The 25,528-nt window shown below is 48.3% G+C and overlaps 2 protein-coding genes across 5 annotated transcripts in view; one reads left to right on the forward strand and one right to left on the reverse strand.

Annotated features, from left to right (window-relative positions):
- BLNK (B cell linker) overlaps positions 1-25,528 on the forward strand; it is a 73,648-nt gene that overhangs the window by 36,505 nt on the left and 11,615 nt on the right. For 2 of the 4 annotated variants that reach the window (XM_048219051.2, XM_048219053.2), the window contains 9 exons: positions 391-431; positions 4,588-4,653; positions 4,853-5,009; positions 7,424-7,590; positions 11,894-11,975; positions 13,168-13,239; positions 20,443-20,512; positions 22,434-22,461; positions 23,247-23,289. In XM_048219051.2, coding sequence (XP_048075008.1) covers positions 391-431; positions 4,588-4,653; positions 4,853-5,009; positions 7,424-7,590; positions 11,894-11,975; positions 13,168-13,239; positions 20,443-20,512; positions 22,434-22,461; positions 23,247-23,289 — 726 coding nt within the window. The remainder of the gene's footprint in view (positions 1-390; positions 432-4,587; positions 4,654-4,852; positions 5,010-7,423; positions 7,591-11,893; positions 11,976-13,167; positions 13,240-20,442; positions 20,513-22,433; positions 22,462-23,246; positions 23,290-25,528) is intronic. The other 2 variants (XM_026493760.4, XM_048219052.2) reach the window with 1 other exon arrangement.
- Positions 23,814-25,528, reverse strand: part of ZNF518A (zinc finger protein 518A) — a 49,764-nt gene continuing 48,049 nt past the window's right edge. The window contains exon 7 of the transcript XR_008957986.1: positions 23,814-25,455. The gene's annotated coding sequence lies outside the window, so the exon portion shown is untranslated. The remainder of the gene's footprint in view (positions 25,456-25,528) is intronic.

Below are 25,528 nucleotides of genomic sequence, written 5' to 3' on the forward strand. Positions count from 1 at the left end.
CTCCGTGTCCATTCCTCTTCTACTACACCATCCACGTATTGATTCATAGCAATCTTGAGAAGCAACATGGTATGAATTGCAGATGCCTCCTGGATTATTCTAAAGTCCCCAAAATGCTCCTTACCAAAGACAGACATGGCTCAGATGTACCATGTCTCTGCCTGTGGGACTTCCCTTTGAGAATTGATATGCTTTGAGAATTGATATTTTGAAAAAAGAGGAGTTGAAAGTGGATGAACATGAGATAAGTGTGATAACTGTTCAAGGCCAAGTAAACAAGACCGGGGAGCCCAAGGGCGAGGAAGGTGGGCGTGGGATAGTGGTGGACAGGGTGGGGCTGGCCGGCTGAGATTTATGCTTGTGCCCTCTGCTTCCCACGTGCCATTGCAGAGAACCCTGCTGACGAAGAGGAGCAGTGGTCCGATGACTTCGTAAGTATTTGCTTCTGGGACCCGGAGGGTGTTTTCCATCGGGGTCAGTGGGAGGCCTTTGCAGAGGCTTGTTTCTGAAGGACATGCTGGTGGTCAGCTGCACATCACAGTGGGGAGCTAGCTGGGCTGGAAGGGTCACCTGCAGACAAGGCAGCAAGAACCCCATAGTGGCTGACCTGACCTGGCACCACTACGTCCCAGGCTAAGTGCTTCATCCACATTACCTCACGTAATCCTCCCACAGCACCGTGTGTAAGCATTCTCATCCCCATCTTCAGTGCTGCTGTTCGGAGTACTCGCCAGCACAGCCAAAACAAATATGAAATGTTTTTAAATATTTCCATATCAGTTGACAAAGTCCTCTGCCCTGAATTCCCCAATGCCCCATCATTGCCTAGGTTTATCTAGGAGCCCTAAACAAACCAGCCCCAAAGAGTGAATGCCTAGCACAGCGGGGGGCCTCTGGGCCACTCTTTAGGGCGTCAGGACCTGAGCCATGCTAGTTGTCAAACATTTTGAATATCAGCCCCGCTCATTTCACTGGTAAAGAAACTAAGGCATGGAGAGTTTAAGTGACTTGCAGTTTCAAAATTCAAACGCAGGCCCTCAGATCTCAAAATCACGCTTTTAAACTCCAAGGTGCTTGCTGTGACCAAGAGGATTGTAGCAGATCCTGGGGACCACAGAGTGAGCGAGGGGCCTGGCCATGATGACAGAGGGCGATGTGTCAGAGTCAACCGTCAACCTCTTTCAGGTGGCTCCGCAGCCCACAGGGCCCCTGTGGTCTCTTCTTTCCTGGGTGAAGTCTTGTAGGGACAAGACATCCTAAAAACTTTTTATACAACAATTACCCTTCATTTATATCAAATTCATCCAGAATGTTAGCCTGCTCCACTCTGTTTGTTTTATCTGGACAGGATCCAAGAGGGCCTCCACACAGCCACACACCCCATTTTACAGATAAGGAAACCAAGGCTAAGAGAATGAAAAGCACTTGCCCATGGCCACTCAGTTACAAAGTGGCCCAGTGGAATGAGAGCACAGGACTCCTACCCACTGGGCCTGAGCCCAGCTCCACACTGGGTACGCCACATGGAGTTTATTTGGAGTATTATGAGACTGGAGTACCTCCCTTCTCAACTGCAGAGAGAAGATTTGTAGAAAGAGGGGATGAGAAGTCCTCTCTGCAGGTCACTTGGGTGTGGAGTTCCTCCCAGGGCCTGGCAGCCACGGATCACTCAGATGCGCTACAGCGGTGCCCCCTGCTGGCTGCCCGCGCCCAGCCAGCGCTGAAGCAAAGTTGAGAGGGGTTCTGCGTCCAGAGAGGCCATGAAAACTGAGCTCTCTGGCTGGATAAAAAGAGCAAACGGTGGGGACTTAGAAAACGCAAATAAAATCAGCCTGAAGAGGAGGGGATGGCTTGTGTCCCAAGGCCAAACATCCAAAGTTAAGGTCCCAGCTGTAATAAAGATTGAGTAAACCTTCACTCACAATTATTTTGACCTTATTGGAGAGCCATTGTACACAGAATGAATTCCAGGCCTGTGGCCTCCAGGCCAGATGGACCTGTCCAGCCTTCCTCGCAACCCCTAAGCAGGGCCTTGTCTACCACGGCCCAGGTGCGCAGGTCTGCCCTCAGTCCTGTCACAGGTCGTGGTCTTGCCTGCTCGGTGATTTCAGACTCCTGGACATTGGGCGGGTGAAGGAAGAAGGGAAGAGAGGAGAAACCAAAGAGCATCCCCATCCTTCCTCACTTGCTCTGCTCCTTCTTGTCCTTCAAGCTTGGCTTCACTGTCTCCTCAGGAAGGCCTTTCCTCCTCACATTGCTCTCCGTCTCAGGGCCCTGAACATTTCCTCAGTGCACCTATCACGAGTGCTAGCTGTTTTATGCTTGATTATTGACTTATTATCTGTTCTTCACTATTTATTTACTGTTGGTTTCCCCTGCTAAAATGTAAGTTCTATGAGGGCAGGGACTGTGCTCAGCATGGTAGCTGGCATACAGTAGGTGCTCAATAAATATTAACTGATTAACTGAATGAGTGAATGAATGAATGAACAATTTAAGAAGGTTTTTGCCTGATCACAAACCCCCTTCTTCAAAGTTTCCATCCCACTGTCCAACATACTGCGCTTGCTCAAGGATTAAATGAATGAATGAAAGAATTTTGTTTGTCAGAACAGAATAATTTGAGGGGAGGTTTTTTTAAAACCGTTCCTTCAGAAGTTTGAATAGACTCCCTTCTAATTCCCTTGATTAAAAGGCACTCAATCATTTCACTACGCTGGAAATAGGAGGGGCTCATAGTACGCATCCCACAGAAAAGATCTTCCAAATGAAGGGCCAGCTCAGCACTTCTGAGCACCTATTTCCTCCTCCTCAGTCTCTTCCGAGTCCAGGGCAGCAGCTCAGCTCATTCATTCATTCCATGCCGGGGCCTGGACACCCCGTCTCAGCCCAGGTCTCATGGGGTTACAGTCTGGTAGGCAGCCCAGGGTCAGCGTTGGGCTACCGGGAGCAGCTGACGGGGAGTTGCTCTTCCTCTACCTTCTCTGCCCCTTCGGCCAGCCTGGTGCTCTCAGTCAAGCTGCTCTGCCCAAGGGGCTGTGAAGACCCCCGGGTCCTCCCCAGGATGCACACTGCTCCCCAGCCCCCAGGTAGTCAAGTCTAGAAAGGCCCATGCCGGCTCCACGAAAACTGACTCAACGTGGGCACCCAAACCGGCTCCCCGCTGGCACATGCGTCTGGGGGCCTACTGCTTCTTTGGTTTCCAGTTGCTTAGTAAAGCAACCCTTTCTCAGTACATTCACTGATGTCTCCCTGGGATGCCGAAATACAGAGATCAGGTCCTTCTGTTGGCCAGGATGAGGAGGGTCCCAACAGCCTCAGGCTCTCGCCCTGGGCCGTCCTTTCGTTCCCGCTCCACCTTCTGGACCGTCTGTTTGAGAACAGCTATGGCTTCTCCAGAACACAGATCACAGACTCGAATTACACAACTCCTCCTGCCTCAGTTTCTCTGAAGGCTTAAAAAAGCTCCCAGGAGATTGTGGTAAGGGGCACATGAGGTAGGCAGTGCACAGAAATGTCAGTTATAATAATTATCATTGCCATTATTCTATTCAGCCGAACTTCATAGCCACGGTCAAGAAGGATTATTGAGCCTCCCTATCTGCTGTTATCGAAATTGGGAAAATCCCCCTACAAGGCTTTTCTCACCTTGCCCCTCCCTGTCCCTTCCTGACTCTTGGGGCTTAGGACAAGGACAGGACCTCCTTCTGTTCTCTCCCAGTGCTCTTCTGCCACCTCAGGGAAAGCTCTCCTTTCAGTGGCCTTTCTCTGCCCCTCTCCTGCTATTCACCGCACTCCTCCCCTCTCCCCCATCCCCCACAGACTGAGCAGGGGAGCAGCCCCCACTCCCTCACGCATCATTCATTGCAAACATATTGCGCTCCCCTCCAGTGCTGGCCCTGCCACAGGCCCTGAGGAGACAACAGTGAAGCCAACACTGGGCTCGTGCCGCACTACCCCTGAGGTGGTGTGGGATTGCAGGGGAAGGAGAGCAGCAGGCAGGCAGGTGCACCGTGCATTCACTGGCAAGTCCTGTGTGGATCAGGCAGTGTGTCAGGCAGTGTGGGCAGAGGACCTCTTCAGTCCTGATCAAACATTTCCTGCACATGAATGTATGTACATGTGGAGTATAGCTAAGTGATCTCTGAACAAAGTGCACGAGAAGCTCGGAACGGTGCCCCTGGGAGGAACTGAGAGGCCAGGAAGGAGACTTTATTTACATCCTTTTGAACTGTTACTATGCCGATGTATTTTCAATATACACTGAATATTCAATATTCGATAATTTCAATACAGACTTAAATACAATTTATATTAAAAATGAAAAATAAAAAGGAAGAGAATGGACTCTGGGTCAGACTAAAAGCCTCGCCCCTGCAGCTTACCAGCTCCGTTTAAAAACACACAAACCTCATCTCCTCAAAGGTATCTGTGTACTCTGTACATCCCCTTACCCTCTCATTATTAATCTTTTCCCTCAACCCTCAGCATTCATGATAAATGAAACCTGTTGGTTATTCTATTTTATTGGGTCCTTTTTCTGTCTTCTTAAAAATGTATTTTATCTCCAACTGTTCTTCTTTGCAGACACACAGAGTTTCAGCCACCCTTCCTGTTAAGTGGCCCACATGCTCCCCCAGGATAGTGGTTCAGGTGATAAATTCTGGAGGCAGGAAGGCCCGGCCTCAACCCCAGCTTTGCCTCTGATGGCTGCCCAACCTTGCTTAGCCAACCCTTCCAAGCCTCGCTCTCTGGTCCCTACGCTGGGGGAGCAGCTCCCATCCCCTAAAGCCAGAGCTGTTCTGATGACCGAGCACAGATGGGGCACTGAGCATGGCGTCTGCACTTGCAGGACAGCGACTATGAACACCCAGACGAGCACTCGGACTCAGAGATGTACGTGCTGCCCGCCGAGGAGACTGGGGACGACAGTTACGAGCCGCCGCCTGCCGAGCAGGAGAAAAGAACCATGCACCCAGCCCTGCCCTTCGCCAGGGGCGAGTATATAGGTAAGGCAGCCCCCCAGACCCTGGGTGCTCAGCCTGCCAGGCAGGGGAAGGGGGACAAGGCAGGCAGGCAGGACGGCGGGCACCTCCCACTCTCACCACCTCCACACTGGTCATCTGGTCATTCAGAAACCACATGCCTCAAATGGAAAATGGCAATGTTGAAAACAGGTAAACGATAGAAGGAGCACACACCGATGGTTGCTCCCACCCCTACCCCACCCCAACTCCAGATAGTCCCATGAGAAGTCAACCCTGAGATTAGTCCCTGCTGCTTTTTGGTCTTCATGCACGAAATGTTCTGGAATTTCTCTTGAGATGTCCGTACAGAACAAGGATGATCTTCAAGGATCCCAGTATCTGCTGATGCCCCTCCTTCCTTCATGCCCACCCCTTCGCAGGCAGGTCACACTCTGAGTCTAGACTGTGGATTTTCCACTGGGGGGTGGGGGTGAGGGTGAGGAGCTCCAAGTCTGGAATTGGCTGTGGGTTAAATGGGCACAGCTCAGTTGTAGCCTCCAGACCTGAGTGTGGTTTTTGACGTCCCCCAAGAAGCCTGTGTTGCAGGTAACTAAGTTCAGCAGAGATGGGGGGGGCATGTCGGTGATGACCCTACGTGTAAAGGGCTCCGTGTCCATTATCATTGCCACTGACTGCCTCCTCACAGGGCACCAGGCATTGCCTCTTGCTTCATGACACAATTAACCTATTGAGCACCTACTATGTGCCAGAGCTATGCTGAGCCTGGAGCATTCAGCAACAAGACAGACAGACTCCCAGAGCTTTTATAGTTCATAGCGCAGTGCTTTACAGTCGTGGCCTACTTCACCCTCTCAAGAAGCTTATGGAAGTATTCATCCTCACTTTACAAAGGAAGAAGGTGAGGTGCAGAGGAGGGAATGAACGGGACCCAGCTCTTGTAAGTGGTGGGTCTAGGCTGCACGCTGGACTGCTCAGCCCCTGAAGCCCATGCTCTCCACTGCTCTGCTTCACACACCGCCCAGCAGATTGGTGACCTCGTTCAAGCGTCACAGCCCCGGGAAGGAAGGGGCTGCAGTGGGCCCATTTTATAGGCTGGGAAACTACCATTCAGGGTGTCGCAGCAGCTCATTCAAGGCCATGCTCTTCAAACCCTGTCTTCTGTGTTTTGCTACTTCTGATGGGCTTAGATCTTACATTCAGAAATCCCGGTAAACTCCACAAGCTGCAAATAAAACTAGAAAGCCTGACAGAGTTATAGGCACAGCAAAGCAGATGCCCTGGAGCCTGAACGCAGCTCCACCACCCGACAAGAGGCTTCCCAGGAGGCATCCAAAGTGAGGTGAACCACACACCTTCCACAAGGCAGGAGCAGGCATCCGGGGGAGAGCAGGTGGGGTGTGGCAGGCGCAGCAGTTGCAAGAAGCTAAGGGTGTGGGGCGGGGGCTGTGGGGGGTGCAGAAGCCAGAGTGAGTGCCCGGGCTGTTCCCAGGATGAGGACGCCCAGGTTACTCCTATGCTAAGGTTCTCCTACACTGTGTCAGTCTGAATCCATGCTCAGCTCCCCCTGGGCGCCCCCCTGTTGCCTGGCCCTGCACCATGTCCCATCCGTACGTTAGTCCTGTTTACTTGGCACCCACTCCGCCAGACACACTGCTCCACTGCTCCCACTGTTTTCTTCCTACTCCCTACAAAAACCCTCTAAGGTGGATATTATGATCTTCACTTTAAAAATGAGGAATGTGAGTCCTGGAGAGGTTGAATCATGAATAACCAGCCCAAACGAGCACAGCCAGTGAGAGGCAGAGCAAGGGACCCAACTCAGAGCCATTTAGCTTTGGAGCCTGCACTCCAGAGAGGGGTAACTCACGGGCTCTCCATGATTTGAGGGAAATCACTGAGGGGAAGAACATGTAGGTTCACTCAGGTGAGTAGTTGCAACTCTGAAGACACCTTAGAATAACCTAGAAACTTTTGAAACCTATAATGTCAGGACCTTCCCTACAAGTTCAAACTAGTATGTCTGGGTGGGCCCTGCGCCTCGGCATTTTCTTAAAGTTCCCCAGGTGGTTCTTATGGGTAAGGAGGATTGAGACTCACTGCCGTTAAGTATTCATGGAGCAGGCCTCTCTGCTGTCAAGGGCATCCATCCACTCTGTTTAGCAGAGTGCTGGGCTGTCGGCTCTCCTGAGTCCTCGGGTCTCCATCACTCCCCTGGGAGAATGTTTTTGATGACATTCTGTTGGTTTTCATAATGTAAGTCAACAGGCAGTTGATTTTTTGCCAAATATCATTTTACACTTATAAGGAATGCCCCGATTAATCATTTGTGACTACGCAGACATTGACTACACAGACACGGAGGGTGGTTTTATGCTTGGCTCAGGGAATGATCCAGAGCTCCTTTCATCTTACACTTTGTTGTTGTTCCTTTCAAGACAATCGGTCAAGCCAGAGGCAGTCTCCACCCTTCAGCAGGACGCTTCCCAGTAAGCCCGACTGGCCTTCGGCAAAAGCAAAAGCCAGGCTGACCTCCACTCTGCCGACCCTGACTTCTCTTCAGAAACCTCAAGTCCCACCCAAACCCAAAGAACTTGAGGATGAGGTAATGTAAATCTGTCCCAAAGGCTTCCCAGTCCAGGTGGAAAGCAGGATGCAGGGGGAGGAGGAAGGGGGAGGGGGGAGAGGGAAGAACCGGGATGGTCTGGCCACCTCCTCCGTGCCCCTCTCTCCTGGCCAGCACTAACCACCCACCCCTCTAACTCCCCACTGGTAAACCGAAAGGAGGTTTTTCTCTCCAAAAAGGGCATATATGGCCTTATTGTAAGCATTTTCACTTCCAGAGAGTGTGGGTAATACCCATACTGGACCTGTGCCCCTCTTATTAGCCTCCCTCTCTCTCTTTGGTTTCCTGCGAATCTTCTCCTTCCTCCCTAAGAGATTTCCCTATCCTTATTCTCCTTTACTACTCTGCCCCATCTGCCTTGCTTCTTTCCTCCACCTTCTTTTCTCCTGTGAGATCCAGAGGTGTGCGCTGGGACACGTAGGGAGACCCCTAGTGGTAGGGAGGCCCTGCACAGCCCGTGGAGGAGCTGGCACCTCATTTCCCTTTGGCACCTCCTGCTTCTCACTCCCTTTTCTCTCAGCCCGTGCTATCCAGCGACCCACGTTGTCACACTGTCCCGCACTCCACTCTGGGTTTATTTCGTCATCTCCGCTCTGTGAGCTCCCAGGTTTTATGAGTCTCATTCCCTACGGATGAGCTCCCATTTGAAAAGGAACCGATAAACTCCTTCAGACTGTTGTAGGAATGACTGATAAGGCCTAATACCTAATACCTCGCAGAGGTACTTGCATTTTAAATAAGGACAAAGGCAAGCCCTCGAGCTCAGCCATTACAACAACCCTGCAAGTATAACGATCTCAGAAGCAAAATAACAATAAAGGCAACACTTAACCATTCCTGGATATAATCTTACCACAGCTTTTGAAGAAATAACTTTTTTTTAAAGATTTTTTTTTTTTTATTTATGTGAGAAAGAGAGAGCACGGGGGTGGGGTGGGCGCGGGTGGAGCAGAGGGAGCGGGAGAAGCAGACTCTCCACTGAGCAGGGAGCTGGACATGGGGCTCTATCCCAGTACCTCGAGATCATGCCCTGAGCCAAAGGCAGATGCTTGACCAACTAAGCCACCCAGGTGTCTCCAGAAATAGCTTGTTTCTGAATGCCTATAGATGACAAAACCTATAGTGTATAAACGTGTTGTAAAATGACCCACCTTTCCACCTTAATATAATTTGTAGCCCAGCAAGAGATGAAAAAGAGAAACTTTTAAATAAGATAGAGGCAGCATTTAGGCCCAAATTCCTGCTTTGACCCTTACTAGCTGTGTGACTTTGGGCAAACCAGATAACCCCTCCGAGCCTCAGTTTTTAATCTCTTCAGGTTATTTTAAGGGTTTAGTAAAAGAACAGATACACTGGACTAAATACAGTGCCTCACACGTGGAAGGATTGGCGTGTCATATGTTCCTTTCTACCAGATTCTAGATTTTTACAAAATCCCATTTTCTAGTTTCTCCTGAAAACAGAAATCTTGGCAACACAGAGCCAGTCATGGCCTCAAAGGAGCTGACCCTCATGGCAACCCTGCAGCTCAGCTGTGAATCCATGGCCCTTGTTTGCGCTGATCATAGTCCCCAGCACTCGTAGAAGGCGTGCACCCAGCCTTCCTCCACACTTGTCCCCATAGCTGTGCCCTGCCTGCTTCTGTAAGTGTTTTCGTTTATGACTTTACTCAAGGGCTAGTTTCAGTCAAAGTCAGCTGACAAGAAAGGATGGCTGGCCAGTCCTCTGTCTGTCTGAGAGGCGATGCTGACCTTTTGGGGTGAGAAGAGGTTGGCAGGAAGAAGCTGAGCTGGAGACAGGACGTGGAGACCGGCTGTTAGCGGCTCACTGTGAAATCCTTCAGCATTTGGCAAATCTATATGAAGATATAAATTCAGACACGGAATACAAATGAATATGGTGCGTTATATAAGGCTCTCCACTTCCGTGAATAGCTGCGAGTGGACCCCTGTGGGGAGAGGCAGAGTTTTGCTAATAGCAGCCTTGTGGAGGTGGCTCAGGCAAGTCTGAACCAGTGGGGAAAGGAGAAGTATGGAGGAGGCTGCATTCTGGAATGGGCAGATGGACAGTCAAGATAAGAAAGAGGTTAAAAAAGAAAAAATAGGCCAACATTAAGATCTGGCTGAACCATTAGATAGGAAAAGAAGAAGTCAAGCACAAGCATAAATAACTAAAACTATTTAGCTCTGCTGTATAGGTTCCAGGAAAAGCATGGGGGTATAGACTAACCAGAGAGTTGGGGAGGGAGCAAAACCTAGGCGGAAGGAGCATCTGTGCTATAGGGACATGAGTGGCGGGCACGTGACGAGTGCTAGGAATCAAACGGTGTTCTGAGGACTTTGTATTTACCCCATTAAGCCCTCCCAAGAAACCCTATGAAATGGATGCTATTTCATAGTACTATCCATAGTACCCACTTTACAGATAAGGAAATAGTACAGATGAGGTGCAAAGGGGTTGAAAAACTTATCCAAGGTCACAGAGGCCAGGTTTGGAGGTAAAGAAAGAGATGAGAGGGGCACCTGGGTGGCTCAGTCGTTAAGCGTCTGCCTTCGGCTCAGGGCGTGATCCCAGGGAGCCCCACATCAGCCTCCTCTGCTGGGAGCCTGCTTCTTCCTCTCCCACTCCCCCTGCTTGTGTTTCCTCTCTCGCTGGCTGTCTCTCTCTCTGTCAAATAAATAAATAGAATCTTAAAAAAAAAAAAAAGGAAAGAAAGAAAGAAAGCGATGAGAAATAGCAATTAAGTGAAGAAAGGGTAGAGATAAGACAGAAAGAGGCAAGGCAGGAAGGTCCTAGAATGTAGTGGCGAAGAGTATGGATCTTTGAACTGATTCTTGAATCCCAGCTCTACTACTTTTTAACTAGGAGGACATGAGCAAGCCACTCCACTTCTCTGTGCCTTGGGTTCTTCAAGTATCTTCATCTCGATGTGAAGCTGACAATGGCACCTGCCTTATTGGGTTGTTGTAAGGATTGAATGAAATAACACATGGAAAGTACTCAGATGAGCACTTGCCAATAAGTGCTCAATAAATGCTTGGTTTTTGTTTCTCTAGAATCCATCTGGGCTACCCACCAAGATGGGTTGCAAAAACCACATTTGGGATCTGATTATCTCCTTTGCTTCCTAGCAATGTAAAATCACTTTCTCCCCTAATTTATGGTCAACTGATTATTGACAAAGTTGCCAAGACCATTCAGTGGGGAGAGAATCGTTTTTAAACAAATTGTGCCAGGATAAACATATATCCACGTGCAAAAACAGGTGGGTGGACTCCTCTCCCGCCATAGACAAAAACTAACCAAAAATGGATCCGACACCTAAATGTAAGAGCTAAAACTATAACATTCTTAGAAGACAACAAAGGTATAAATCTCTATGACCTTGCGTTAGACAGAGGTGTCTTAGGCACCAAAAGCACAAGCGACAGCAGAAAAAATAGTTAAAACAGGCTTCACAATGTCAAACTCTCGTGCTGCAAGTGACACCACCAAGGAAGTAAGAAGACAACCTACAGAATGGGAGAAAAATTGTGCAAACTATATATCTGATAAGAGGCTTCTATCTAGAGCATTAAAGAACTCTTCCAACCTAAAAATAGAAAGACAACCCAATTAAAAATGGGCAAAGGAGTCAAGTAGACTTTTATGTAAAGAATATATAAAAAGGGCCAAGGAGCAAACATAAAGGTGCTCAACGTCAACCACCAGGGAAATGCAAATCAAAATCACAGTTAAACACCACTTCCCGCCTCAGGAGAGTGACATTCAAAAAGACAGACAGTAACAGTGTCGGTGAGGATGTGGGGGAATTGGAGCCCTCACACGCTACTTCTGGGAATGGAAGAGGGGGCAGGCACCTCAGAACAACGGTTTGGCTGTTCCTCAAACCTAAACAGAAGCTACCGGGTGACCCAGCAATTCCACCACGAGGTATATTCCCAAGAGAAATATACATCTAGAAAAAACATGTACCTGAATGTACAGGTTCCTAAGCTCATTTCTATCACCAAGGGACGCCTGGGTGGCTCAGTCGGTTAAGCGTCCACCTTCAGCTCATGATCTCGGGGTCCTGGGATCAAGTCCTGCGTTGGGCTCCTGGCTCAGCGGGGAGTCTGCTTCTCCCTCCGCCTGCTGCTCCCCCTGCTTGTGCTCTCTCTCGCTCTCTCTCTCTCTAATAAATAAATAAAATCTTTAAAACAAAACCGAACAACTACTCCTTCCCAGACAGTAAGCCCAGAGTGGACAGCCTCCTCCTCATTCACGTCTGTACTTCTTCTAGGTTGATTACGTGGTCCCCGTGGACGATGAAGATGAGAACTACATTCACCCTACAGAAGACAGTTCACTCCCAGCTGAAAAAGGCAAGAGTTTGTGGTTTTAAGCACCTGAAAATTGTGGGGGGGGGGGGGGGGGTGCGGCACACGGGACTATTTGATAGCAAGCGGCAGGGGGCGCACAAAGTCCAGGCCCGGCCTCTCTCTGTGGTGGCAGCCTCGGCCTCCCTGGCAGGGGCAGCAGAGCGCCCGTGAGAGCCCCATCTCAGTCACGCCCTCCTTCCTCCACCCGCTCCCGTGCTTTAATACTCCCATCTCAAGGTAGGAGAGCATCTACGTTCTTATTTAAGTGTCCTCGCTTAGGATGGATTCTCATAAAACTTAATTCTCACAAAGCCACATGCCACTGTGTTGGCCTCAAAAATATTGCACGGGAATGATGTCCGCAGAGGAGAGAAGACAGGAGAGAGCGAAATACGCTCTGTGTCCTGACTCTAAATGTAGTGCTACCTCAGGCGAAGGGAGACGTGTTGTTGGTAAGCGCTCTGTGCAATAACAGAGTGACAAATGACCTTTAAAAGCCGGTGCCACGTACCCTCAGAGCAGGAATGGAGCCCAGCATGTTCACTCTGGATCGAGCTGCTGTGGAGAGCACGATCCTGTAGAAATGACTCCTCGTCAGAGCAGCGTCACTCATGTCACACACTGGAATCTGAAGTAGTCATACTCTGTTTTTACTCTGCCGTTCTGCCCAACCCTCTCCCGGCCTCCCCAGATGTCCCCAAGCAGCTTCAAGGCCCGCCTGAATTCTTCGGCCATCCACACCATGAAACCATAAATAGACATTAAATTGCTACCCACTCAAAACCCATAAAATCCAAGACAAATGGTGTGTATTGCATGTGGCGGGAGAGGTGGGAATTTGGTCCCTCCACTACTGGCCCGATACACTTCTCCTGATGAAGAAGACAAAACTCTTGCATCTTCTAGACCACCAGTCTGGCCAATGAAATTCCAAGCCAGTGTTCACTTTCACAAAATCCCTATCATAAAATAATCTGATTATCCCTTTAATCGTTCATATTTTTATTCTAAAGACCTTTCTTCTGAGAAGGCTTCTTTCATGGCTTACGTATTTAACAAGTGTGTTTCCCATACTTTACAAATTCCCTGGTCTGACCCATCATTTCCATGATGCATTTTTTCCGTTAAGTGTGACTCTCCCACGGTAAACTGTATCTGTGATTGTTATGTGCGTGTACATATTTGTGTGTTTAAGCTCCCATGGTGAATAGATCCACCAAGCCAAGTAACTCCTCAAAGCCAGCCTCTCCTCCGGGGACAGCTTCAGGTAAAGTACATGCAGGATTTGGTGTTTGGGTTTTTGTGTGTGAAGTGGTTACGTTTGGGGGCTTGGTTCTTCAGCCTATTCCAAATAAGATAAACAATTCAGACTAAATATTAAGAAATAGGGGCGCCTGGGTGGCACAGAGGTTAAGCGTCTGCCTTTGGCTCAGGGCGGATCCTGGCATTATGGGATCGAGCCCCACATCAGGCTCCTCCACTATGAGCCTGCTTCTTCCTCTCCCACTCCCCCTGCTTGTGTTCCCTCTCTCTCTGGCTGTCTCTATCTCTGTCGAATAAATAAATAAAATTTTTAAAAAAAATTAAGAAATAATCACTTGTCTCTCCAAATTTCTTAATAATTGTGGCAAATTTCTTAATAAATGGTTGCCCCTATGTTGAAGGGACCCTGCCCCCACACCCCTGGGCCTCTGTTAGCCAAGTCCTGGTTTTCCTCCTATCTCACTGGGCGCTTTGCTGGCTTCTCCTCCTTCTCCCCTGCGCTGATGGAGGGTGTCTGTACCATTTGGTCCTCAGCCCTCCACTCTTCTTTCGGAATAGTGCGGTGGTTAAGAGCTTGAGATTTGAACCAGTCAGACCTGGGTGGAATCCCAGTGTGACCGGTTGCCAGCCATACCATTTTGGGCCTGTCCTTTGCCTCTCCACTCTTCAGATTTTCTCCTCTGTCAGTGGAGATACGAGTACCGGCCCTGTGACAGGAGAATTCTGGATTGTGCATGGGAAAGCTTTCATGCAGTACCTGGCACAGCAGGTGCTCGGGCAAGAATATTATCTTTCACGTCTTTGGGGTTCATCCATTCTTCTGGTTTTACTTCTCTTGTCTAAGCCAATAACTCTGGTGTCCAACTTTGACCTGATTCCTCTTCTGAACAACTTGACGTTCCCACGGACTCATGCTCAATGCATTCATGGCCTCCCTCCCCGTGGGCAGCCCCATTCCTCTGTGCCTGTCAGCTGGCAGGCCACATGTCTGAGGGCCTGTGTTCTTTCCAAAGCCTCTGCTATGTCCTTTTCCTGAATCTGCTCTTCCATTTTAGTTGTGAGCACCCTCGTCTATTACGTTGTCACTTCACACCTCCTATCTCCTGTCTTAGAGAGTCTGCTAGCCGTATCCTTGCCTCTAGGCTTTCTCCTCTGTCACTAAGATGAGCTTCTGAACCCCTCCGAATGCCAGTTTTATTCCATTTCAAAGTTAGTTTTTACCATGTCACTCGTATCCAAACCATGAACACCCAGTGGTTCCTGGTTGTCTGCCATACAGATTGGCAGCCCCGAGGCCAAGGCCTGCGATGCTGAGTGGTGCCCACCCCCACCCTGTTCCAGCACAGAGAGGACAGGAGCCTCCTCTCCAGCCTTCCTTTCTTCTTTCCCCACTAGGCCCGTATCTATCACACACACACACACACACACACACACACACACATGCACACACTCCCTTCCCTCCCAGCACTAAGGGCTGAACACAGATATTGGGAGACTGAGCTCTGCTTCTAGGGACATGGTCCTTGAGAGAAAATGAAAGGAAATTATTTTCTTTCTAGGTCACAGACTCATTTCTCGAGCAATTGTTCACCTTCCTCAGAAGTTGTTGTTTATTCTCTCCCTCGAAACCCACAGGCTCTTTATGTGTGGGGAGAAGAGGTCAGAGCCACCTTATCAGCTCATCTTAACTTCTGGGAACAAATGTCAACACAACAACCTAAAAGGTCATGTCAAGGTTGCTTTGGTCCCAGCTGGAGTGGTGACACCTGACTCCTGATAACTTGGGAGAAGGGTTTCTATGACCAGAACAGAAAACCTTTCCCTAAACATACATGAAGGCCTAAGCCCTCCTTTAGAATGATAGCTTAATGATCTCTGGTGTTTCCATTCTAAAATTTTCCTCTACTTTACAAGGACCTCTTCTTCCTAAAACACACCTGCTACTCCAAACAGCCTGTTCATCATGGGTTGTGTTTTTTGGTCTTGGTTTATGTTCTCACTTTCATGACACCAAACCCTACCCATCCTCACGGCCCAGCTTGAGGTCCCCCCTCTAGGGAGCCTCCTACGGTTTCTGCAGCCCGCGGAGAGCTCTTCTGTGCTCTGATGTCCTCCCATCTACGCTCAGCCCATGCCTAGTCTCTGATTATGCTGGGTCTCAGTCTAATCTCCGCAAGTACATTACAAGCTCCTTGAATGTGCCGCCTTAAATCTCACGTGCTCAGGAGGCCTTTCCTGACCTCACATGGGGTAGACCCCTTTGGTGTGCACCCCTGTAGTACCCTGCACCGCCCCTTTATCTCTAATCCCCCTGAGATCTCTCCCTGTCGTTCCTATAAGACCCTCGGCTCCATGTCTTGCTCATAGCTGTGTTTCCAGGGCCTAGACAGGACCTGGATCAGAGTGGGTGCTGAAATGGTGGTTTAGTCAGTTGGTTGAGAGTGAATGAGTCCCCCAGTACTGGCTGTGTTTAAGGAATCACACGGCACTGTCATGAGGGCATGAGCCCATTGGATTTACTATTCATTGATTTTTCTATTAATCTAGCATAGCTATATTTTAATACTAGAGGCGTCAGAAGAAACCCAACCTGAAAAAGAAAATAATCTCCTGGTCATGTGATTGTTGCATACAGATGGGAGGAAGTATCGGAGGAGGGAGGAGGTGAGATAATTTGGAAGGGACAAACCTGAACAGTTAGAATGAGTTTCTGAGTGTGCAGTTTCCAGAGGTGATTTTTAGAAAAGGAGTAATCAGACAACTTGCCCATGTCTTTGCATAACCATCTACTAGCCTTTAAAGACTTCAGGCAGTGCCTGGATAGGCCTCATGAAAGTGCTAAGGCCTCCGATCAGTGTTTCTGTCAGAGCAGTGCACCGTGACCTGGCCTCTGGCTAATGGATGTTTCCTTCCGCTCCGTGGTGGCTCATTAGGCGCTTGCCGAAGGATTGCACGGAGGATTAGGTGCAGGGCGGTCTCTCACTCTGCTCCTGCTCCACACGGAGAAGCGGTTTCAGGATCGCACAGACTCCAAAGCCAGAGGGCTTGGCTCTGACACGGCTGGGTTCCGGGCTCTGAACAAGCTGAGCAATCTCTCTGTTTCTTTGTCTCCTCCTCTGAAAACATGGAGAAGAAATGCCGCCTGTGCCTTGGAGGGGAGGGGATCAGGTTGAGTAAACATATAGAATCCCAGTCCTAAAGTGATAGCCCTTTGTGCCATTATTTGGAATCCTTTGTTTTGCATGCCTTGATTCATGACCAGTCTGGCAGAGGGCCCTGGACACATCCCAGGGGACAGTTGTGTCTTCCTTTCCGCATAGAGTTTTACCCTAACTCAGGGTGTCTCGACCTCTGCACAGCTGGCCTCTGGGGCTAGATCATTCTTTGTTGTCCCGGCTGTCCTGTGCACTGTAAAATGTTTAGCAGCACCCTTGGCTGTCCCTGCCCACTAGGTGCCAGTACCAACTCCTCCCCAATAGCAATAAGCAGCGATGTCTCCGGACATTGTCAAATGTCCCCCGGGGTGCGGGGTACAAAATACTCCCAGTTAAGAACCACTGTTCTAAACAAACTGAAAGACTGAAGTGTTTTGGTGATTTATCTCTAAATGTGATTTGGAAGAAAGCTGTGCGGGCCCTGGCTGATTCATTTGTAGGTTCTGTCAGAAGAGGGTAGACGGGGCATGCATTTCTGAACTTCCTCCAAGCAGGTAGCATTTAGAAAGTGTTCTCTCTCCTAAAATAGGGGAGGAGTTTGGGCATTTACAGTTCGCTGCTAATATGCAAGTTGAATTTTACCTGTAAGCCAAATTGTTCCGAAGCTGTTAGATTATATCTCTTTATTTGGTAAGAGCTCACACAGTGCCCGAGCTGCTCCAGCTGCGGCACAAGCCCCACTAATAATAATAGCTTCTAGAACAGCTAGAGGAGAGTGAAGTCCCAAGGGCTTACTATGCCAACATTGACATTGTTAAGGGTAAGGAAACTCACCAACATTGTATGTAAAACTGAAGAGAAGATGATGCATAAAATACATGTGGTAGAAGGAAAAACGAAGAGTAGGTCGTTTTCCTAGTTGAGAAACTTTGGTAAACACCAGCTGTGCAAACATTAACATCATTTTTCCTCAATACAATTAAAACAAAGCTGATTTTTCTCTTTTATTATGCTTTTGGATACATCTACCTTTATCGCATTCCCAATTTCTCCTTTGGAGTATTCCAGCCAAGAATTTGGCTCTGCCAGAAAGCAAGGATCCTGGTCACGAAGAGGGGACGAGGTTGTCTTAGCCCAGCTGTGCCCCTGGGTCTGACTTCAGGCCCAGAGCAGCAGAGAGGGCCACCGGCCCATCAGATAAGAGAGTCATTCTCCATCTTCCGATGGGAATCCACAAAGCCCTCTGTTTCCCTAATCCTTCCCCACATAAAGGAGGAACAGCAAGTGAATCTGACCTGCCAAACCACACCCCAGAGTAACATTAGGAGGCATTGGCTGGAGAGGAAACTGTCCACCTGGCTTTAAACTCAGCCTTGCTGTTCAACCACAGCCCTGCCGCTTAACGTCTCTGAGCCTCCGTTTGCTCCACGCGGTGTTATGTGAGGCTTAGAGGTGGCATTTGTAAAGTACCCGGCATAGAGCGCAGCACCTGGACACACTGTGGTGGTTGATAGCAAGATGCTAAAACAAAAATAGCGATAATCACATTTACGGAGATCCTCTAGGAGTTATAATTTACATATCCTAAAGCTCACTCGTTTTACATTTATAACGCAGGTTTTTTTATAAATCATTACATTTACAGAGTTTTTTCACCACCACTACAATCATTTTAGAAAATGTCCGTGCCCACCCCAATTCCCAAAGACCCTTTTTGCCGGTTTCTGGTGACTGTCCTTCCCGCCCCCAGCCCCAGGCGACGCTGCTCTCCTTCCTGTTGCTATAGATTCGCCTTTTCCGGAAGTCTCTTGTGGATGGAAGCATACTGGATCAAGCCTCCTCCATCTGGCTCTGTTCACTTAGCATGTTTTTAACCTCAAATACTTCAGTCCCTTTCCAGCAATATTAGTGTATATTTGGCTAATTCTTACATTTTCCAAGTTCTCCTATAGTCTTGAAACATTAAGTCTGAGCTAGGGAAGGTAGGTGGTTGTGTCCCCATTTCACAGAGGTGACGAAGAACAGTGGCTTTTAAGAGGCCACCCAGCCAGTTTGGTGGCAAAGAAATAACTAGAACGCCATCTTCCTGATGAGAGACCACGGGTTTTCCACCAGCTCTTGGATGACCACCACAGAGGAGGGCGGCACGCCCCTCCCTCTGATCGCAGAAGTGATTTACGAGCAAGGAAGGGGGAAGGAACATGTGGGCTGACTGAAGATATGAAGGGAAGGGAAGCTTAGTAGAGAAGCCAGGCAGTAAATATGACAGCAACAATGTACCCAGTCCAAATGAGCCCGTGGCATCAAAAAAGAGGAAAAACCCCTGGGAGGAAATTCTGACTTAGGCCTTCTTTCTACTTCCTTATTTTTCAGACAAGGGTGGTTTTCCCCCCCTTCCCTGAAATCTTCCATCAAAATCTATGAGTCGCCAAGGGTATTTTAATAGGGTCAATCAGGTACTAAGGCCTTGAAGAACAGCATCAGTTTGGTCCACTAGCCGATGAAACACAGTTGGACTCCGACTCCAGATGACATTTCAGTTCATTGTCATGTGAAATATTAAAAATTCCAAATGTAATCTCTTTTTCAAAATGTTTCCAAAATGTTTTCCAGAGTCACATCAAGGTCAGGTAACACCTACATGGGAGTCACTTGGAGGGGCCGTTCCCTCACGGGGTGCTGGGGAGGCAACACCACACACTCTTGGCTGTTCTTCTCATTCGTGAGCATTCATGGAAATTAGCCCCGTGTAAGAACCGAATGTAGGAGATGAGTGGGTGGGCTCTGAGTGAAGGCCTAAAGGCCTCTCTCTAGTAAAAGTACGTGAGAATGAGCTTTATGACTTCTATTCTTAATAGTTCTTGAGGCCCTTTTCTTGGGTTTGGGATAGGGGGTCTGTCAGATGAGGTGGCATGGTGTGTGCTTGTCCTCGAGTTATAAATTCTGAGGGGCAGAGGTGTATCTTGCTTCCCCATCTCTTGCACAACCCCTAAAACAGTGCTCTTCACCTACCAGGATCTCAGTAATTCTTAGTAAATGAGGATTCCCTCCGTGCTCGCCCATTTGTGCTTTATCTTGCAAACTAAAATAAGACATACTGAGGGCAGGTCCAACCTATATTTACAGTATCCCCTATAGGTCCAATAGGAATTGTGGGCTTAGAAATGTAGTAGGTTCTTAATAAAATATATATTCAGTTCAATATAATTCAATAAAGAGCCTTTGTCTCCCTGAGCCATAATGTGCCGGCAGGCGAGCGTCAGCCTGAGAGGAGGCAGGCAGGAGACGCTGAGGGCAGCAGGCTTGGTGTCTGGCTCTCCCCCTCGCGGCCTGCTCTGTCCCAGCGGGGAAGGTCTTCCTGTCCTCAGTTCTTCCCTCAAGATTGTCTGCTTTCTGTCTTAGGTAGCCAGGGGGGAAATGAGGTACAGTGGGCAAGGCCCTCTGGGTCCCTTCTGTGACTTTGGAAGATGAGATTTGGGCAGTAGCTTGTCATTTGTCTCAGTCTGCCTGTCTGTGCAACGGGCAGAGGCCCTGAGAATTCCGAGGTGAATGAACAGCCGCTAGATGTGAGGGTAGGTAAGTGTAAGTCAGGGTGATTATGCAAGAGCGTGCCTGTAGGCACGTAGCAGGAGTCTGTGTCTCTCCGTCTCTAGGCACCGCTGGTGCGCACATCTGTGCGGCGTTCGTAGAGGCAAGTGTGTGCTCTTGGCTCCCTCCCGTAGGAACCCTGTGGGCCCTTCACCGAACCCGCAGAATCAGGGGGCTCTGCACTTGTCCCATGGGGGAAAAGAGAAAGTCATTTAGAAATGTCAAGATGGAGTCCCTAATTCACATCCTCGTTCCGAGCTTATAAACTGACATTATTTAAATATATCATCACCTTTGCCTACAGATTTTCCCCAATAGCATCAATGTAACCACCGATACGTGCTTAACTGAAAGAAACCAAAAATGCGCCTGTATTTCTGAGCTTCTCGGGAAGGCCAGCCTCACTGTGACCATCGGCCGCAGGGTCAGGAGTTGGGGACTAACCTGTGTGTATGTTTGTGCAGGTCGTAACAGTGGGGCCTGGGACACCAAGTCGCCTTCTCCTGCTGCACCGTCCCCACTGCCCAGGGCCGGGTGAGTACCTGCTGTGCGGTGTGAGCGGATGGTCTCCACCACTGTCGTGGCAGGGCCCGCGGGAGTCCACGAAGAGGCCCTGCCTGAGAACCTGGGGGGAAGCGGGTGCTTTTCTGCCACCTCCATCCAGAACAGCAGATACGGGTGTGCCTTGTGTCACAATAGGTGTGTTCCTGAAGAGTGTGCAAATGAAGGCCCTGCTCTGCTCTCCTCCACCCCCGTGGCATGCTCCGAGTTGGACGAGGGGGTCCCCTGCTGAAATTAAGACTAGCAGTCTTTCCTCCCCTAAATTTTTAGTTAAATCTTGAGTTCAGTGACTTGTGTTCCAGCAGACAGAAGCTCCAGCACCTGAATAATTTTGAGACCCACGAGCAGGTTGCATCTTCACTTTCTACTCCTCCACGTCTCTTTCAAGTAGTTAGTGATCTATAAACAAACACCCAACCGTATACACTGGATGGTTTGATCCAAGCCACACTGCCGAGGTTCCTTTCAAAGGTGAAATAAGAGAGTCATTCTTTCTTATTGAATTTAAAAGAGCTTTGTAAACTGTTAGGAGATGTAATAAATATCACAAACAGTGACCCCATAATTTTATATTGATTCAATAGGATATTTTAAAAGCATGCTTACATATATGCAAAGCCGGCCTGCATGATTGTAATCTTAATTCTGCTTCTGTGTAAAGTAAAGACTTTTTTAAAAAAGATTTATTGATTAGAGAGAGAAAGAGAGAGAGTGCCTCAGGGGGAGGAGCAGAGAGAGAGAGAGAAACTAAAGCAGACTCCAAGCTGAGCTTGGAGCCCGAGGCAAGGCTTGATCTCACGACCCTGAGATCACGGCCAAGATCACAATTCTGAGATGATGACCTGGGCCAAAACCAAGAGTCAGACACTTATCCGACTGAGCCACCCAGACGCCCCAAAGCAAAGACATTCTTAAGGTCAAGGGTTTATTAACCCAAATTTCTCCCTTGGCTCTGCTTTATCACTTTGGGCAAGTTACTTAATCTCTCTGAGCCTCAGTTTCCTAATCTCTAAAATGTAACAATAATATCCATTTTAAGAGGTCACTGGGAGGTTTAAATAACAAATGAAAAGCTTAACCCAGTGCCAGGCACTTAGGAGTTGTTAGTGTTCTTCCCCCAGTCTTCCATCTCAGCCAAAAACAAAGCAAGAGAGAGAGAAGGTGAGAGAGAGGCTTTAAAATAAATACAGAAGAGAAGCATATACCCTTAAAATATTAGATTACAGTCTCTATCGGAACCAAGACAAATCAGAACGTTAGCTCAGAAAACCCCCTCAGGACCACAGATCACCGTGGTTCTCACACTTGCATTGGTCTTGGATTTCTCTGTTCGGGATGAAATCCTAGGCAGATGTCTAGTAGAGAAGAAGTCACTTGAGCAGGGCAGCAGTTGGCAGGGGAGGTGCTGGGGGCAACCTCCTCTACCAGGCTGTCCTCCTACCTCCACCCTTGGCCCCAGGCAGTAGCCTGAGGGTGCCGTTCGAGACTGGGAGGGCTCTGCACTCACACTTTGAAAATACTGACTCTAGTCCTCATTTTACAGACAAGGAAATTCAAAGCTCCAACAGGCCTCCCAGGCAAGAGCAAGAGGCCTGAGGTCACAGAGTCCTGAGCAGCAGGACTGGAAGGAGAGTTCAGCGCTCCTGATTCCCTGGCCACTGGCGCTCCAGTTTATCCCCAGTTAGCTCTTTGCCATCTGTCAGTGGACCCTGTGTGCAGCCAGGAGGATCCCGGCTAAACCCTCTATCCAGCCCTCTCTGCCCTTCAAGGACAGTCTCCCATCACACTCCTATCACGTTAATGATGCTAGTTGAAATTCGAGAGTAAAATGATAAGTAGTCCGCTCCGCTTTACTTGTGATGTTTTAACAAAGCCCCATCTTTTTATCCCCCAGGAAGAAACCAGCCGCACCACTGAAGACAGTAAGTTCATTTTGCATTTAAATGGGTCTCATCTGTCCGGCAAGGCTTATTCCCTTATTTAAAGCTGATAACGCTTCCAAGCTAAGGTGAACGCAGCAGTTCTGGGCAGAAAGTTGCTGCCCAGACTGTCCAAGAGAAATTCTGCGCTCTCGGTTCGCCCGCAAAGATGCCGCCTGGGAGGGGCTCCTCCTCACGTGACCCAGCGCGGCTCCACGGAGCGGGAGTGGCAGATCCGGGGTGGAAGCCAGGCTCCCTGCCTGCCCCGACATCTGCCTTCCCCACGGGGAGCCCCTGTGCCTGCTTTTCCATCTGCTGGCCTGGGAGCTAGCACAGAGGCCTGACGAAGCTCCGATTCTGGCCGGAATGCGGGGAACCTGGGCCAGCCCACTATTTGAGGAAGCCCACCGTGACCCGGTACCTACTCCGTAGCCTGACATTTATAGTCACTTAGCAAACACTGAGGTGGGGCCCTAAGACCAAAGCCAGATGCCACAGACCTACGGCCAGCAGCTACGGGGGTCACAGTATCCATCAACCCTGTTGACAGAGCAGGGAAGTCCCTACACCAGGATGACACTGATCCTTCCATGACCCACTTCTAGTCCATTGTCACATAATGCAAACGTTGGGCTGGGAACTTGGTGTTTTTTATCGTTGTCCTTGTGATTGAAAGAATAGCTATGCACCAAAGAAATGTCCTCCCCAAATACTTATTTTAATAATATTGCTTTGACATTTATTTCTACATTCCTCTGTATTGAATATCCTTGCCTTTTTTTTAATAGATTCCAGTTGCCTGCCCACAAAGTGCCTCAAGTGTTTGTGAAGGTAAATCTATATTATTCTAAAGGATGAGTATGTCCTCTTAAAATTATTTGAATTAAGCATTTGTACATAAGTGTATTTCTAAATTGCTTTCACTATTTATAAGGCAGTTGTATATTTGAAACTCAGTTTTCTAAACAAAATGGCCTTCACTTTGCAAAGAGTAGTAAGGACCCGAGCTTTTGTGCCAGTTTCTTCGGAGCAAGGCTATGGTCTGCATGCTCCAAACCTGCCTGCTCGTAGACATATAACTTCCCAGAAATGGTGCCATGGCCACAGAGAGGAAGCCTTAGTCGGAGCTATTCATGCATCCTAGAACTAATAGCTTAGTTAGGGTAATGAAATTTTTAAAAATCTGTTTATTCGAACAAGTTCTTTTGCTAAGTGTTCAAAATAATGTTTTCTGAATTCAAATATCTGTTTTAGTACATCTCCAAATGTTTTCCTTTGTCTTATCATAACCTAAAAATCTTACATATACTTTTAATTAGAATTTTCCCATTAAAAAAATACTTGTATTTGAAAAATACTGGGAGGAAAAAAAACCCAGAAAGAAGTAAGAATTACCCATATTCTCAACACTTAAAACACGATATAGAAGTTAGAGTCCTGAACCCATCTAATTCACAACGGGAGCTACCCAGGGTTCAAGCCGAGTGAGTGTTCTCCCTGCTTCCTGAGTTCACGTGGGCACATCTCCATAAAATGTCCTGGTTTCTCCGATGATGAATGGTGGACATTCTCTGAATGTGTCCTACAACTTGCCTGTCTGCTTTAACTGCTGCACTGGGTTGGTTTTTTGTTTTGTTTTGTTTTGTTTTGTTTTGTTTTGTTTTGTTTGTTTTGTTTTGTTTTACATGTGTTTCCCACTTCTTTTTTCTTCCAGGCTATTTCTGAGGTATCCCTTCCTTTCTGCTGTCTTCCTTTCTTTCGTCTGCCTGTCCGTTGAGGCTTTTGCCTTGCTGTCCTTCCATTCCTTAGAGTCTTCCATGCTTGTTGAGCAGGGAATAGGCTCAAGGAATAGTGGAGCCTTAGGGTGAGCCTCTGCAGGAAGTAAGCTCAACCCTGTCCAGATTCCATTGGCTTCAGGGGCCTTTGAAAACCAGCAGAGAAGGAGCCCATGGTGTGCCCCATGCAGCATGGGTCTCCTCGTTGCCAAACAGCTCCTAGGGCAAGAGCTTGGCATACCATCTGTTTTGTGACTTGTTTCAAGAACAGAGGCAACCATCATCCAAACCCAGTGTGGGTAAACAGCCTCTTCTCATCTAGGGAAGGAGGGAGGGAGGGAGGGAGGGAGCCCCCAGGACCGCAGAGGCAAAGCAGGTTGGTCAAAACTCAGCAGGCTGTGGGAACCAGGTGTGTGTATTGTTGCTCCTTCTGAAATTACCAAGCTGTAAAACCATGAAAAAAATATCTCACATGATTGCTCAAAGTAACTTGCCATAGACTTGAAACATTCTTCAGGGATTCAAGGCTTCCGAATTTTGCTGCATTACAAGAACCCCCAAAGTCTATCTTACCATATTTGAATCTTTGAGTTCACACTAGCTTTATTCCTTTTAGGTTCCTGTAATGGAAGACCAAGACCTTTCTTCCATGTGGGACACAAACCCATAGACATACCCAGATTTTAACACACCCTGGACCAAATTTGAGGAAGAATAAAGCATTAAAGTAATTTATAATCACATTTATCAGTGGTTCAGCAGTAAATTTCTTACTGTTCAATATAAATTTCTTACATTTCAGGTTACACCCATTTTCCTGTGTACTAGTTTTAACTCTACCCCTTCCTCTCCCACTCAGAAAAACACAATGAAATGCAAGTGAGATTAAATTATAGGGATGACCTTAGTTTTTCAAAAAGAGTAGATTATTTGCAAACTCTGATATTTTACCTTTTATCAGTAAAAATTACTTATACCACCACTTATGACTGATGACGATACGCCAGGGTGCTGTAACACCTGTGTGGGGGACGCCGGTGTGGTTCAAACTGGTTTGTCTCTGGCTGCCACCTGTACTCACACACTTGAAGGTCGACCCCATAGGCTCGGTCCCCATGGATATTGCTGCAGAGTGGTAAGGTGTGCCTAACGCTGCTGGGTAGGAGTCCTGGTCCTCATCATGCAGACACATCACCAGACTGACAGGTGCATAAACAGCATCCTGGTGAAAGACATGTTCATGGGAAGACATTGGACCAAACCTGGGTCTTCTCAGTTGATGTTGCTGGGTTTGG

Source organism: Ursus arctos, unplaced genomic scaffold (assembly GCF_023065955.2).
Source record: "Ursus arctos isolate Adak ecotype North America unplaced genomic scaffold, UrsArc2.0 scaffold_7, whole genome shotgun sequence".
NCBI lineage: Eukaryota > Metazoa > Chordata > Mammalia > Carnivora > Ursidae > Ursus > Ursus arctos.